The sequence below is a fragment of the Cervus elaphus genome, chromosome X, assembly GCF_910594005.1.
Source record: "Cervus elaphus chromosome X, mCerEla1.1, whole genome shotgun sequence".
NCBI lineage: Eukaryota > Metazoa > Chordata > Mammalia > Artiodactyla > Cervidae > Cervus > Cervus elaphus.
In genome coordinates, this window is record NC_057848.1 from 47538797 (window position 1) to 47556593 (window position 17797).

Genomic DNA, 17797 nt, shown 5'->3' on the forward strand with positions numbered 1-17797 from the left:
ATTTTTCCAGTGCCCTTAGATCTTTCTAGAATAAAGAAGGGGTCACATCCCCTCCCCAAAACAACCTTCAATACTTTGGTAGTCAGCTTGTGGAAGTTTCAACTGAACCAGATTAATCATGTTTTGTTTAGGAAAAGTCCATAGGCTATTTTTCCAAGAGAAATGTTATTCGCACAAAAACACTTTGGAATGCATTACATTCATTTATTATTGAATATCCTCAAAGTGCCTGTGAGGGAACTTGGAATTATCATTCTTCTCAAATCTCAACTGAGGAAACCCAGGCACATAGAAAGCTCACCCAGGGTCACTAACAAGTCTGTGCTTGGACCAATATTAGATTAGATTGTATGTGACTGAGTGTGCAAAATAAATACCTTCAGAATACTCTTGTTCTGAAAGTGACAAAAAAAAATTCAGTGTTACAGTCTTCTAACTATGTTGCTTTGCAAGACTGTTCTCAAACTCTGTGCACTGGCCTTTAGAAAATGGAATAGCCCAACACACCAAATTCAAATCTGATTGCTATTTTCTTGACAGCCAACAGTCAGGAAGGTCTCCTATATTGAGATGTAATTTCTTGCCATTTCATGCCATTTCCCAAGTGCACTTCAGCTCTTTTGAGATTGGTTTCTTTCTACTTTGTGAAAACATGCCAAACCTGAGAAAGAAAAACCACTGGAATACATTCCAATTTGTTCTAATCCCTTGTGTCTAAACACATATTGCGATTTGAGATATGTGACGATTTCTCTTATAACTTTAGTGTTAGACTTATTGTCATCTTCTGGTTAGTTTTCCATGCAAGCAGTGTGCCTGCATGGAGACTTAGCAAAGATCACTCAGCAAATATCACTTCATTCATGCCAGTTAAAACCACATAGATTGTTAAATGGGCAATTAATGCTCATAATTAATACTGTGCAACATTTTACCAGCAAGCAATTTGATAACCAACTTAATTTGCTTAAGGAATCAGTTATGCCAAAGTAGCAAGGCTGATCTTGTGCACTGCCATTTGGGAAGTGCCTCTCCCAAATGGAATCCAAATGACAAACCCCATCACCGCCATTTTGATGACAATTGGCATTCGACAGTGAACAAATTCAATTTTATCCTTTGCAATTTCAGGTAATTTAGAACAGTTTTGACAAGTGTAATGTGTTAACAAGTTGAATAGAAATACTTCTTATGACTAATTTCAGAGTTATATGCCATTGTCAGTAAATGGTCAGTTTAAAGTTTATTATCCTTTTTTTTGATGGGGTAAAATAGAAACCATGAGGTTGCATAAGAGGAACATGGAGAAATCTTATTCAAGCAGGTCATCATGGGCATTCTCTTAATACACTTGTCAACTAAATTCCTAGAAGTAGGAAGACTGCTGCACCGTCTCTTTCTCTACTTGCAACTTGAAAGTGAAAGTGAAGCGAAAGTGTTAGTCGCTCAGTCGTGTCTGACTTTGTGACTCCATGGACTGTAGCCTGCAGGACTCTATCCATGGGACTCTCCAGACAATAATACTGGAGTACGTTGCCATGCCCTCCTCCAGGGGGTCTTCCTGATCTGGGGATCAAACCCACATCTCTTGTCTCCTGCATTGGCAAGAGGATTTTTTATGATCTGAGCCACCAGGGGAGTCCACAACATTAAATCTATTTGAACTTACAGACTCATCTGTGATATCACCTAAGAAAACACCATGAGACTGGAGGCTTTGCTTTCCTGGGAAGTACTGAACTGCCAACATTCTCTTATCATGTTTTCTTTTTGGTACATCATTCTGATCCTCCAGCAAATTCCACTTAGTGGAGTTCTCCTTTTGGAAAATACTTACCTAAGTTATAACTCCCAAGTTAACATTCACATTAGTCCTTTAACCTTATTTAAGAAGTCAAGTTTCCCTATTAGCATGTTATTAGGAGGCGATGTCTTGGGCAGGAAGGGGCATTAGGCACCCACCCATGTGAGTTGCTTACCTATGTCTGGTATCTCTGTTTCTAGGGTGCACAAGGTATCCACGAATAGCAAGTAAAAGCAAACAGAGAGTCATCAGTATCATCCAACAAGCCAAACTGAACCAGACACACCTATTCCTAACTCAGCTTGTGGTCAGTAGAGGGACTCCATAGTGATCACTCAGTCAGATGAGTAAGCCAAAGTGGACCCAATCCCTCCTGGCTGCTTATCCTAAGATGGCGCCAAGATGACTGAACATCCAGCTTGGTGCCTGGGCTAAAGCTCTAAGGTAGTTTTTTTCCAAAAGTTCTCTCTGGACTGTTTTCATTGGAAGCAGCTGAGCTCTTGCCACATGCGCAGTTTCCTGGGGGCTCTCCCCAGTCATGCCAAATCAGAATCTGGAAGTGGGAGGTGGGGCCCAAGAATTCCATTTTCAACAAACTCAGTTGGTGATTCTGAGGCATAATAAGGTTTAAGAACCCCTGGGCTAGGTTTTGAAGAAGTACCTACTGCAAAGGGTCTGACCATGCAAGTCTCTAACTTGAAAGCCACTTTATCAAAATGCAAACTCTTTCATTATCAAGTCTGTGTACAACAGACATCCCCAACCCAAGCTGAAGCCACTTATATGATTGTAAGGTGAGATAGGGACATCTCTTGTGCACATTAACACAAGTATTTAGCAATATTAAACAATTTAACAAATTGAAAGTATAAAACTTTTTTCTTTAACCATGATAGAATGTACCTGGCATCAAAACTGCTGCATCAAGATAGTTTCTATAAAACATCGTTAACATCAAACTATGAGGGTCTTGTATTGGCCAGCTACTCATGCTCTGAGGGAGCAACCGGGGTGGGCAAAACAGAACTGTCATGTCAGAAGCAGCAGAATGCTTCAGGGGTCCCTGATCTGTAAGCAGCTTGGCACAGGGCACTGCCTAAGGTATCTTACTCTGGGACGGGGTATGGGTCTTCTCGCCCAGGGAGCACAGTCTGTGTATAGGCCTGACCTTGGGTCAAATCTGCCCAGAATTAAAAGGCTATAATCATCTGTGAAATATAGTCATTGCAATTTTAAAATCCTTTTAAACCTGGCCCTTAGGTAATTTTGAAAAACATGAAGATAACAAATCTTTTTATCTAAACTAGAAAATGTTCTTATTCGTTGGAACATCAGGAAAGAAGAAAAGATACAAAATGATTTCCTTTGAAGCCATCTGCAACTACTGATTTAACTCTTGTTGAAGAGAATCCTTTTGGGATTTGACTAGGTGGGCTACGGTGACAATCCACTGACTTTTCCGTTTTATGTGTTAGTCACTCCAGTCGTGTCCGACTCTTTGTGACCCCATGGACTGTAGCACACTAGACTCCTCTGTCCATGGAATTCTCCAGGCAAGAATACTGGAGTGAGTTGCCATGCCCTCCTCCAGCGGATCTTCCCGACCCAGGGATCGAACCTGGCTCTTCTGAATTGTAGGCAGACTCTTTACCAACTGAGCCACCAGGGAAGCCCCTTCTAGTTCACGGGGCCACCTCTAAAGCGTGGGTATCCCCAGGGTTGACACAAAAGATCAAAAGGTAAGGGTGGGGTGATGTAATTAGAAATCTGGCCTCAGGCGTTTGAACCCCTTTCAGTTTCTTTGTCTCTAGACACTTACTTATTTTTGTGGCCTCTGAATTATAGGGTGAAAGTGCTTAAGGCTGGCTCTAATCACCGTTACATGGTTGATCTTCCTGAAGGAAGTTGCTTTGTGAACATACTAGAAGGATCTCATTAAAGCATGGTTTCATCTGCCACAGACTCTCACGGTACAGAACCATGTGTGTGGCTCCAAAAGGTTTTGAAATTCTTAGGTGACGGCAAGGAGTGGGGAGAGGGGGTGGTTTGACTTTCTTGTGGCCGCTTCTGATCGTGCCAATAATGTCACTGTGAATTTGGGAAGATGTCCCATATTATGCAGAGCAGCTTCTCTCATTAACATCTCAGAGGGAGGAAGAGAAAATGACGGAATTTATTTCCAGTGTGTGACCTTGTTCTGTCTCAGAATTACTTTTAGTTAAAGATTTAGGATTGAGCCACCACCAAAGTCGGTTTGCTGTCTAGCTGGCAATGGACTGCACGCTGAGGTGTCAGTGTGTGAGTGCCTCACAGGCACCTGGGCCCATCAGCGGGCATCACCACCTGGCAACTGGCTGACTTGAAGCTCGCCGTGAGTTTGGAGGAGAAAGGTATGGAAGGGCAAATCTTTTCAGAGCAAGAAATGCTCCTGACGGTAGGATCTTTAAGTCAATCTTTGATTTTGTTCAGGACCTGCAAGATTAAAAGGGCTGTCTGTTCTTTTTTAATTAAAAACTTTTTACTGAGATATAATTCACATACCACAAAATTTCACCCTTCAAAAAAGTGCAATTCAGCAGTTCCCAGTAGACTCATAGAGTTGTACAACCATGGCCATTGTCTGATTCCAGAACATTTGCATCATCTTATGAAGAAACCCCATACCCATCAGCAGTCAGTTCCCATTTGCCCCATTTCTCCAGCCCCAGGCAACCTTTCATCTGCTTTTTGTCTCTATGAATTTGTTTATTCTTGACATTTCACATACACGGAATAAGATAATGTGTGGTATTTTGTGCCTGGCTTTTTTCATTTAGCCTCACGTACGACCCATTCTTTGTACATTTTGGTAAGGATGTATGATCCATTCTTTAGTATGTTTCATGGATGGAGAAAAAGGGGTAAGCCAACTTTGGAGTTTCTAGCTCGTGACCAGACATCATGAGAGTTTGCCTGGCCTGCTCTGTGCTGGTTGCAGCACTTTGCTTGTACTTCATGTTGTTCTTAGCTTCTTCCCTTATCCTTAGTCAGAAAGTATCTGATATCAAAGAACGGGCTTGCCTTGTTCATCTTCTCATGGGAGTCTTCCTTTGAAGACTGAGTTCTCACTCCTGCCACTTCTTAGAGCTTCCAACTTCAGGAAACCCTCAGTTAAGACTATCCTTCTCATTCTCTGTCCCTTGGCCTTATCACAACTTTTCTGTTTAGGGCCCTGCTTTCAGCTAGCCATTCGCTTGAAAATCAATCTGACAAATGAATCCATGCTTGGTGATTAATGATGATTTTAGCTTGATGGATTTTTCTAACACAGGTTCTCGTGTTGGGAACTCTTGGAGAGCCAATGTCTCAACTCAGAGGAACACATTTCTTAGGGTGGAAATTTGGGCCCCTTGGAAGGTCAGCAAAGATGTTTTGGGGGTGAGGTAAATGGAGCTTTTGGGTGACAATGCTAATACATGAGACTAAACTGGAAAGGTAACCACCTACTTCATCTATATGTAGTCTGTTTCTCTGTTTGGAACTCCAGTGCTGCTGATGAGAGGAAGGTTCTTGGTCATTTTTCAGATATTTTCAGAGCCCTTAAAAGTCTGTGTTCCATTTGTTCCTTCAGCAGAGCTCTCTACAACTTCTACTGTCCCTCATCATGCTAACTGCCCCTAAATGGGTGCTATTCCAGTTCTACCCAATCTCCAGTCAAAGACAGGAGTTGAGTTCTAAGAACAATGTAGGAAATATTAACCAGTCACTGTGAAAGAAACAGTAAAATCTCAAGAGAAAATTTGCATGTCACATTGACGTTTGTCAAGTCCAAATTACTCAAGGCACCAAGAAGCATTTGGTAGGCTCTTTTTTTTTCCTTTTTAAGGGAAGGACAAAATAAATATCCGGAGAATCATAGCATCTTGAACAATAACAGCATGAGGTTTTTACAAAGAATAAATCATTTCCAGTTATGCTTAATAGATTTGTGCAATTAGAAGATGAGAAGGGAGCAAGAGGATTCTCATATTTAAATTCTTACAAAGCACTTCGTATGGTGTCTCCTGTTTTTATTTATATAATTACCCATGTGAGTTTTAGAAAACTGAAAAATGACTCTGAGGTCATAATCAAAGGAAGATGAAACACTCATAATTGATGAGAAACAGTTGATGGACTTGGGGATGCTGAGAATGAAGAAGAGAAAGCTCAGGTACCTATGATAATCTGTCTTAACACTTGTGAAAGCTTCTCAGGTAAATGAGGGAAGTGGCTTCTGTGCTTTAGATGTAAACATTTGCCAGTACTGAGTGGATGTTTCATGAAGGCAGAGTTTTGCTCAATATAAGGAAGAATTTTCAACAGAACATTCCCAAGAGGCAATGGGTTGTTGGGTGAGATAAGTAAGTTTACTGTTATTGAGAGAGATAAAGTAAAGATGATCAACCGTAAGGGATGCAGTGCACACTACATTTTACCAGACCCTTCTATGGACTCTTCTATCACTAAGCTCATAAATCTGTGATATCACTTTTTAGTTATTGAAATATGTGTGTGTGTATGTGTATTTAAAATTTTAACATGAGAAGCAAAGCACTAGGGATATCTAAACCTAAGCTATCTCATAAATCTATCTTAAAAAAAACTTCACAGAATGAATTTTTGAGACTCCCTCAGGTTTAATTGCATGATCTTATAAGCTTCCCTTCTTTATTATTGTATCTTAATTTCCCACTGGAAGGAAGCACTAAGATGTATATGTGCAGATGAAATCTGCAGTAAACAGGCAAAGGGATACTATATGCTTAAATAACAAGAAATAATCTTGTTGATCTTGGCATGTTGCTAATAATAATGACAAAACTGACTTTTTTGTACCCTTCCCATTCAACCAATGGGGGATCAGCTAGAGGAAATAAATGACCATCCACCAATGAAAATGAAATTATTTTTGAGATCAAATGAAAGAAACTCAATTGGGGACAGTTTGGATCAGTGGAGCTGAGAGGAAAAATCTATAGTCTGCCAGTCTTTGAAATGTCAAGGGGCATCTAGAATTGTTCAATGTGGTCAAAAATGGAACAAGAAGATGAAAGAGAAGGAAATATAGAAGGGTACCCAGTAGGAGCAAGCTTTATGTCCTGTCAAGATGTCATCAAACACTGGGCGGATAACTACACATTTGTGGATCTTAAAACAGGTTAAACTGTATAAGACATGTAAGAGGTTGCTCAAATACTAAATTGACAATTTTATAGATACAAAAGTAGAAAACAGGGTAGTTAAGTTATATAATGAATAACCTGACAGAGAGCGAAGATCTAGAATGTTCTCTATTTTTTTCTGTAATAACTTATTGACAATATTGCTCTTCCACTCAGTTTTAAATGCAACCAATTAACATAATGACTATATATAGTCTGTGTTTCCAAGGAAACAGATGACTCAACCAAATAAAATGACTAATATGCGCTGGGGGGGGCAATTAAATTAACTGATTTTAACATCAACCAAAAATTGGTACAAAATGAACTCTCTCTATATATAAAGTAGAATTCAATGAACATTATGGTTACTAAGCTAGCAAAGCCACCTTGTGTCAACTTATTTCTCCCAAGAAAGTTTAAACTTGGGAAAGTTATAAGGCAAATATATAAATTTACCAATCATATGTGAAAGATGCAAAGTGTACAGAATAGACTACTGATCAGGATACTTTTTTTTTAAAGTGAATCTAATAAGAACTACACTAGTTTCTGATTAAACATGACAGATAATGTTTGCTGTCATAGACTGAGTTGATGGTTTTGACTATCATCGAATAGGGAGTTACCTGTTAATTACATCTAAATGATCATATCTATATATTTATATTCCATCAGGTTATTTCTCCGATGGCCAATCACAAGAGTGTTGGGAGTACAGAAGGAAGAATATTTTTTCTCCTTGAAAGAAATGCAGGGAATCTTAACCAGGAGTCTACGAAAGGGCTTCATCCACAGGGATAAGTTGCTAGGGTGGGAGGTAGGGGGTGGAGATATGGCGAGAGAATGAAAATATGTAACGGCTGAGTTTTGTGTGAATGTGTTTATTTCTGGGGGAGAAGGCCCATAACATTCAATAGATTCTCAAAAAGGTCTGAGAACTTAAAGAAAAATGTTAGGAAGAACTGCTGTATAGGATGTCAGCTCAGAAGAGCCAGCTAGGCAGACTCACGCTAAGTGAAAGCCTGGGTGTGTGAGCTCATGGTGTGTGCTCGCCTTTGCCTTTGAAGAGCTGTGGCAGTGAGAGAAAATGGTGGTGTGTCTGAGCCACCAGGGAAGTCAAGAAGGAATTGGGATTGGAAACTACTTCACCCTGTCCAAAACAAATTTTTCCTTATACTGAGAAAACCACTTTGCAATTAGGGTCCAAGTTATTCTATTTTATTCTTCAAATGACTTTTGTGTTGAAGGAAGGTTATAAGGTACTTTGGACTAAAATGCAAATTTGTGAACTGTTAAGGACCCTTGACCAAGAGAGAAGCTTCTCAATGAATGACAATTGTTCCACCTTAGATAAATTTGCATTTAAATGACAAGGGAAAGGAGTCCATTTAGTTGGGTTTTCTTTATAGTATTATTTTTTGTTTTTATAGATAATCCTATGGGTTTTTTCCTCTGAGAAGGCAGCTATTAATATATAGGAGCTAGCTACATAGGTTTTATAGGGTTGGCTATATGGGGTTAGCCAGACAAGGTCTCTATGCAAGGGCCAGTATCTGCATGCCTGGAAACATTCAGATGGTGAATGAATTATTCAGTGCTCCACCTATGTTTGGCATCATGTAGACAGAGCATCCCTAGGATTTTGAAGACAATGTAGAATGCTGTATAAAACATTTCCAAATCCAGGTTACAACCATCATGGCCTTCTTCATTGATTTTCCAGTAAGTAGGTGCCCAAAGGGATACACTGCTTATAATGACAAATCCCAGTGAGGTATGACATCCCAAGGTACATGAACATTTGATTAGGGCGGAGTGCTATGAATTAGTACCTCTTTAGACTCTGTAGATGTGCTTTATCTTTATAAAATCTTAATTTTACAATCTATTTTTTTTTATCAGTCAAGGGATTTAACAGCTTTCTTCTCTATGACAGCGTTTGCAATTATAATTAAGAAACGTATTAAAACTGGAGTGAATTAATGTGAAAAATGGATGGGGGTTTGGGACTAGAAGAGTTCTCTAACTAGGTATGAAAGACTCAGTCTGAGAAAAGGGAGGTAGATTCCAAAGGAAAGCACGAGAATTTGAAAACTTTTGAGGAATGTCCTTAGGTATTCAAATTTCCATGTTTATGTGATCATAAGTGTTAAACGAAAATGACCCAAGACTTTTCATGTGATTTGACTGGTCCTGACTGTGCTCCGTGCATACACGTTGCTCCATCATTGTCTCTATTTTCCCAGTCACTGTTCTTGGTCACTACTTTTCAGGTCAATGAGGTGATGCCTGAGGCAAGAACTGTTTTATGGAAGAGTTTATAGGGTGGCATCAAAGTTTTCTGGAACATAGGGAAATTTTCAGCCTCATGTCCTGAAGGCATGCGTCAGGGATAAAACTGTAACAACCAATTAGGAGAAGGCTCTATTAGTTTACCCAGGGGAGGGGAAACAGATCTGTCTATCCCTCTTGGGATGGGAGAGGATGTCTTCCTTTTCTAGCACTCCAGGGGACATATATTTGTGCCTGATATCCTTAGAAACCTGAATATTCATTGGAAGGACTGATGCTGAAGCTGAAGTTCCAGTACTTTGGCCACCTGATGTGAAGATCCGACTCACTTGAAAAGACCCTGATGCTGGGAAATATTGAAGGCAGGAGGAGAAGGGGAGGACAGAGGATGAGATGGTTAGATGGCATCACTGACTCAATGGACATGAGTTAAGCAAACTCCAGAAGATGGTGAAGGACAGGAAAACTTGCCATGCTGCAGTCTATGGGGTAGCAAAGAGTCAGACACAACTGAGCAACTGAACAACAACAATAATCCTTAGAAAGGGAGAAATAAAGATGATTAAGCCGAGGTCTCTTTAGTTGTTATTTCTGTGTAACTCCAAAATATGAACAATGCCAAAAGGTATGAATTCCTTTCAAATGGTGTCAAAATACTTTGTCCTCTCAAGAAAATTCCTAAAACTGAGTGAGAAAGTCTAAATATGAATGCTTTAATCATTTTTTTGAACAGATCAGAGCTTTTAAGGATGAAAAAACTAATCCTTTTTCAACTGTTGCATTTTCAACAGCCATTTTCCTTTTGATGAATGGACCACTTCAAAAGACTGGACCTGGAGAACTTAGAAAATGTAGTTTTTGGCTCTGACAACACCTCTACCTGCTAGAATCAATACTATGTATTTTGGATGAGTCTTTGTTGTGGGCAGCGCAGGCGTTGAGTGACTTACCTGAGCACGCGACAGTATGGAGCTCCACATCAGTGTCAGGAATGCACTCAGAGAAGGCCACACATACAGGCATGTCAACACTTCCTGGTTCTCCAAAGCAGTGCTCAAAGGTTTCTTCAAGTGGGAGTAGGCATGGTGACCTATGTCTTTGGCCCTATTCCTGCATCTCAGCTCGGTACTACAATATGGCGACTGCATTTTCTGTTCCTTCGTGCAATGCCTTGTCTGTTCCTCTTATCTCATTCTTGCTTTTACCTTATCCGCTAAGCAAACACAGAGATTAGAGGAGACTTACCTTAATTCCAAAATACTAACGGAGTTTCCCGAGGGAAATATTCGCCTTACAAAATTGAAGTCACCAACATACACACTACCATCAGGGCCGGAAGCTAAGGCAACGGGAGCGAAGAGTTTGTTGTTGTGGGCGGGCCCGTTGCAGTTGGTGCAGGCTACGCTCCGTTGGTGTCCATTACCCATTATGGTCGCTATGACTGGAGGCTGCTGGGAAATGAACATATTTTCTCCATTCCCTTTATGTATGATTCCTAGATCCAAGGGGGAAAAAAAAGAATTAAAAAATGACCACACCATATTCTTGGCAATATTTTAAATTCTCTCTCATTGTTCAAGGCAGAAAAGAGCGTTGGCTTGCTATAAAAGAAGCTGAGAGTGAAGCACATTAGCCCAGGTTTTATTTAACTGCACAGCTACAACAAATGGCAGCATAACACTTTGCCTCAGTTTGTCCATCTACTAAATGGGGTAATATACCCAGTCCCTTTAATGCTGATTCTAAATGCCTCAATAAAGCGTTTAATGGCTTTTAATGATTTCCTGTTCACTTTGGGCTCTGTGAATCATCCGTGGCTGGTTTTTCATCTCTGACTGACTTTCTTCTGATGCCTGGTGCACATCTGTCTGACTTCAAATGTCCTGCTGTATGCCACTATGAAAAGGGAGGGTGAGTCAATTTTAATATTAACCTAGCAAAACACAATCAGAAAGGTAATCTACTTTGGTAATACTACTAGAATGCACTTCAAAGAGAAAAGAACTTGAATGTTCCACTCTTTTGGACCATATCTCACCATCATCAGTGCAGGAAATAAGAGATACTGACTTATGAAAATGCTGGAAACTACTCTGCAGTCATTTTCTCTGGGAAATCTCATCCATTCTCATGACTTAACTCCCATCTCTCTACGTTGAAACTTTTCTCCTGTCCAGAGTTCTCACCTGACATGCAATTTCCTACTACATATCTTTACTTGGATGTCCCACTGGTACCCTAAACTCAACAAGTTTAAGACTGAACTCAGTAGGCAAAACACTCTCTGACATAAATTACAGCAAGATCCTCTATGACCCACCTCCCAGAGTAATGGAAATAAAAGCAAAAATCAACAAATGGGACCTAATTAAACTTAAAAACTCTTGCACAATGAAGGAAACTATAAGCAAGGTTAAAAGACAGCCTTCAGAGTGGGAGAAAATAATAGTAAATGAAGCAACTGACAAATACTTAATCTCAAAAATATACAAGCAGCTCCTGCAGCTTAATACCAGAAAAATAAATGACCCAATCAAAAAATGGGCCAAAGAACTAAACAGACATTTCTCCAAAGAAGACATACAGATGGCTAATAAACACATGAAAAAATGCTCAACATCATTCATTATCAGAGAAATGCAAATCAAAAACCACAATGAGGTACTGTCTCATGCCAGTCAGAATGGCTGCTATCACAAAGTCTACAAACAATAAATGCTGTAGAGGGTGTGGAGAAAAGGGAACCCTCTTACACTGTTGGTGGGAATGCAAACTAGTACAGCCGCTATGGAGAACAGTGTGGAGAGTCCTTAAAAAATGAAATAGATCTGCAATACGACCCAGCAATCCTACTGCTGGGCATACAAACTGAGGAAATCAGAATTGAAAGAGACACGTGTACCCCAATGTTCATCACAGCACTGTTTACAATAGCCAGGACATGGAAGCAACCTAGATGTCCATCGGCAGATGAATGGATAAGAAAGCTGTGGTACATATACACCATGGAATATTACTCAGCTATTAAGAAGGACGCATTTGAATCAGTTCTAATGAGGTGGATGAAACTGGAGCCCATTATACAGAATGAAGTAAGTCGGAAGGAAGAACACCAATACAGTATATTAATGCATATATACAGAATTTAGAAAGATGGTAATGATGACCCTATATGCAAGATAGCAAAAGAGACACAGATATAAAGAACAGATTTTTGGACTCTGTGGGAGAAGGCGAGGGTGGGATAATTTGAGAGAATAGCATTGAAACATGTGAAATAGATGACCAGTCCAAGTTTAATGCATAAAACAGCTGATGCACTGGGACAACCCAGAGGGATGGGATGGGGAGGGAGGTGGGAGGGGGGTTCAGGATGGGGGACACATGTACACCTGAGGCTGATTCATGTCAATGTATTGGCAAAAAACCACCACAATATTGTAATGTAATTAGCCTCCAATTAAATAAATTAATTTAAAAAAAAAAGAAGAGAAAGAAAAAAAGACTGAACTCTATTTTTCTGTACTGCCCCCCGCCCAAAACCATGCTCTTTCTCCTATGTTCTCTGCTGATCTTCTGAGTGGCATCACCAGGCATGTATTTACTCAAGTTGGGAATGTGGGCACCACTGTGGCTCTTCTTTTCCTCATTCTTTAACCCTAATTAATTACTAAACCCCCACTATCTCCTCAAATATGTTGAACCAGTTCCATGGTCTCTGTCCTTACTACTACTGCTTTAGTTCAGTTTTTCTTAACTTCTTAGTTTCTTGGTTTCTGTGTATACCCATCTCCAAACTATTGTCCATATTTCTGCCGTAAAGATTATTTCATGTTGATATATGGCAAAAACCAACACAATATTGTGAAGCAATTATCCTCCAATTAAAAATAAAATAAAGATTATTTCAATATGTGGATTAGAACCTTTCGGTAGTTCCATATCCTCTATGATAGCAATCTCCAACCTTTTTGGCACCAGGGACTGGTTTTGTGGAAGACAATTTTTCCATGGATGGGGGCGAGAGTGGGGGTGGTTTCGGGATGATTCGAGTGCATTACATTTATTGAGTTTGTTGAGCAGGAGGCGGAGCTCAGACTTAATGCGAGAGATGGGGAGCTTCACTCCATACAGGCGAAGCTTCATTCACTTGCCTGCTGCTCACCTCCTGCCGTGTGGCTCGGTTCCTAACAGGCCACACACCGTTACTGATCTGTGGCCCAGGGGTTGGGACCCCTGCTTTATGGGATAAGGGGCTCATTTCTTATGATTAAGGCATACAAAGTCCTTCATGATTTGGCTCTTGTCTCCTTCTTCAGTCTCCCCTCTCATCACCCTCTCATTTTTATCCCGAGTTTCAGCTACAGCAAACTATGTACAAGTATTTTCACATGCTTCTGTTCTCTGCTTTTGTGTTTTGCTGGTCCCTCCATCCTGAATGCCTTCCTCATCTTGTTTGCTTGGGAAACTCTGATCTATCCTACAAAGCTCAGCCCAGTTCTTCCTGGATGCTCTGTTCAGGCAGAATTTATTATTCCCTCCTCTGTAAGTGTGCACAGTTTTTTTTCCATAGCTCTACTATGACACTTGCCACATGTAAGATATAGTTTTCATGACTTCTCTGTCTTCCCCATCACAACATGAACTCCTTCCTCTGTCTTACTCTTTTCTGCATTTTAGTGCCAAGCCCTGTGGCCAAGTCATTAGAAGTGCTCAGTAAATGTTGGAAACAGACTTTGAGTCTCTTGTAGTTTCCTTGTCCAAATCACAGTGATTTTGAGAACCTGCTGAGCCTGGGCAGAAAACCCAAGGAGCAAGTACTGCTGTGCTAAACAGCTCGAGTCTGCCCAGAATGAGCCAGGGCAGGTAAAAAAAAATCCATGTGGTGAGAAGACATGCCCGTGTGTCAGGCTGTAGCAACTGACAGCAAATGAATGAATGCAGCTATCCTGTCCAGTCTTATTTTTTTTCTCCTATGACTCCTGTTATCTATCTCCTTGGACTCCCTGTTATTCTTCCTAAACATTTCCTGAAATGTCTCCCTTGGTTTTCTTCCAACTTTGGTCCCACAGTCCTACAATAGAAACCATTGATCACTCTGAAATAGGAATGTCACCGGCAAAAATTAAGAGGGTAAAACATGCACAAGGCCATGGCACCAAATATGAACCTGGAAACAGAAATGCCATACTTATATAGGCTTTGGATTTCAAATCTCAAGTAATTTTACTTTCTCTCCCAAGGTGATTTCTGGCTATTTTTTTCCAAAATATCTGCAGGAGCAGCTATGAGCTTATGCCCCAACAAATTGCTCTTTTATTGCAGAACCATGAGATAGATATCTTGAGGCTCACTACTTTCTTATTAATTTTATTAATAACTTTATTAGGCAATGAAGAAATTTCTCAAGATTTAGAATAGTTAATTAAGTTAGATTAATAGGATGGAATTTCATTTCCCCCAAAACACTTAATTGCAGTGTGATCAATATCACAATTTAAATGAATTGGGAGAAAGTGAATGAGAACTGGCATGACAGTTGCACAACATCTTTGAAAAGAAATCTCCTGATGATTGCTCACTGAATATCCTACCAATGAGACTATGATATGTTCTTCAACAAATGAGGAAACCAACTGTTTAGCATGTCAGTATTTCAGCAATGCACTACAGGGTATATCATTCAAAAATATTTCCAATTATTGGCTTGGAAATACCAGATTTGCTATTAACATCTATTTTCACAGATAGATATCCATTTTTTTATATCAATATAATGATATAGTTAACAATTACCTTCAAAATGACATGTTATTACCAGGCTCCTGGCAATTTAAAAACTAAAGATGGCTATTCTAAACCATTCTTCTAAGCCTGCAATTCTAAAACTCTTCTTTTCTATTAGAAAGCCCAGCACTCCATCAAAGAAGAAGAATGATTAAAGGAAATAAAACATAAGGCAATGTACTTTCTGATTACATCTCAACAATTGATGTCTTGCTTTCATGCAAGGTACTAAAGTGCCCGTGTACTGAAATTACCATTCCTGTTTAAAGCTGAAGCAATCAAAACAAAAATGGGCAAACCCCTTTTGTATTGCCCTGGAAAAATAGATCATTTTGAAGGGTGTTTTTGTTGTTTCAAGAATCTGTTTAACCTTCCATTACATAGAACCGGGGCATACCATCTAGCAACAATGATTTAACACCAATTCTGCAAAAGGTTGCTTTGAAAATATTTTGTTTATGTTCCTGGAAATCTTGATCAATTACTGCTGCCTCCTTTCCAGTTTATTCTGCCACACATGCTCATTCTGAAAACAGAATCAAATGATCCAGAGACTACACACATTATTTATAGGAAGGCCAACTTCCTGCTAAGGATTGGGTGTCTTGTTTACAGTTAACAAAGAAACCCCACTGGCTGGGGGTCTGTGGCATGTTTTCTCCCTCAAGTTTTCCTTTTCTCTGCCAAAAAGTCAAGTCTGTTGTATAATAATTTAAGCATACTTCTAAACACACGACTCATCCTCCTGTTACCTTGCTCAGAACTTCTTTTGAAGCTTATAAATAAGTTTGAAATAAAATTCCCCTTGGAAGCCAGTGGGTGGTGCTTTATACTGATTTCAAAGAAGAAACCATTTTTCAGGCTTATGAACAACAAGGGACACAATAAATATTTCTCTTAGGACTTGACTGAGAGGATATAAACACAAACTGGGAGACATGCCAATGTGATCAATGGAAATTTACTTCCCCTCCCAGTAAAACCATTTGCCAAAAAACTACTGGCCTATCTTGGAGGTTAAGTTAAAGGAAATTCTTGATTTATTTCAGACAGATGACAACACCCAATTAGAACCCTGGATAGTTTTTTCTAATAATTTTAAATACTCAACTGGCATAATTTTAAAGAACTGATTTATCTTAAAAGAAACAAATACGTACTCTCTGCAATCACTAATAAGATGTATTTTGAAGGAATAATATTGAAAAACACAAGTTCCCAGTTGGTTTTCTTTGTTAATCTCAGTGAAAGTAAGAACCATCTTGATATATCAGACATAATATTTGGAAACAATGCTCCACAAGCAATGGCTAATTGTCAGGTAAATACAATTGCTGCAACTGAAATGACAAATGGTCTGAAAACACTGCCTGCTAGAAACTACCCGCTGCATAATGATTTAGGAGGCAAAGAAAAACTGCAGAATTGAATGGCAGCAGACATCCAATTTAATTATAGGTGTCTTTTTAACCAGTGAGAAGAAATTGGGGGAAGATAGATTCTTGTTTCTAATCTGCTCTCTGTCTCAGATCAAAAAAGCAGGGTGCCTAAAGAGTTAGGCTCTGGCCTTAATCAGTCAGAAAAGACTGTCTGACCTGACCGGGGAGAGTGCGTTGTTTTCTAATTGGTCCTCTCAAAGCTGCTCCTTCACACTCATCATTCCTGCTTCTAAAACTGCCTTTGTGGGTAGGATTTAGATTCCCAAAATGTCCCAAGAGAGGTGTTGGTGTCCAACGGCAGGCTGAAAGGCAGTGGCGGTGCTGGCTTCAGCCCTGTTTCCTGGCAGGCACGACCTGTCCTATGTGTGTGTAGGCATACTGTACTGTGTGCCTACAAATGTGTTGATAAAGATAATATCAAGTCACCCTTTTCGGCACCAGGGACCGGTTTCACGGATGACAATTTTTCCAAGGACTAGGGGGACAGGGGGAATGGTTTCAGGATGATTCAAGCGCATTACATGTATTGTGCAACATTATTTCTATTATTATGACACCAGCTCCACCTCAGATTATCAGGCATTAGATCCTGGAGGTTGGGGAGCCCTGGATAAAATGAACAAATCTTCCTTTAAATAAGTCTGTCTTAAGTAAGGTTTCTTCCTCAGGATAAAATTCTCAGAAACAGACAGAAAGTAGATTTAGTAGGGCTGGAGTGAGTACCAGGGATCTTTTGGAGTGATAAAAATATTCTAAAACTCTGTCGTGGTGACGGTTGCAGAACTCCACACTTTACTAAAAATTATTGAAGTGTACACTTAAAATGGGTGAATTTTATGGTGTATAAATTATACTTCAATAAAGCTGTGAAAAAGATTCTCAGAAGTAACTTGATACCTATTACCCTAAACATGAATTACCAGTGAATTAGAGGTGGAAAGAACACATTTGTGGAAATCAGGGGGGCCCCCAAAGCCAACTTTCTGAATGGCTTCCATCTGTTCTGAATTTTTCAGCCTGGGTGAAGCAAATGGTAAGAGAATATAGGACGGGGAGCACACAGCTGGGGACTGGCTCGATTGAGGTCATTCCCACTTTGTGTTTAATGTCAATGACAGGCATTTGAAAGAGACAATCCATACCAGCCAATAAAAGTGAGTGGAAAAGAAACGGCTGCTTAAAATGTCAAACTCTTTCAAATCAAAACAAAAAACCTAATAATTTAATAACTGGCATCTGCCCTTTTATTTTTATACTTTTGAAACTGTGATTCTCCTTTTGACAACTGA

The 17797-nt window shown here is 39.7% G+C and overlaps 1 protein-coding gene across 2 annotated transcripts in view; it reads right to left on the reverse strand.

The window, feature by feature from the left end:
• TENM1 (teneurin transmembrane protein 1) overlaps nt 1-17797 on the reverse strand; it is an 882499-nt gene that overhangs the window by 113912 nt on the left and 750790 nt on the right. For both annotated transcript variants that reach the window (XM_043896987.1, XM_043896986.1), the window contains 2 exons: nt 10528-10777; nt 1980-2000 (listed from right to left, as the gene is read on the reverse strand). In XM_043896987.1, coding sequence (XP_043752922.1) covers nt 1980-2000; nt 10528-10777 — 271 coding nt within the window. The remainder of the gene's footprint in view (nt 1-1979; nt 2001-10527; nt 10778-17797) is intronic.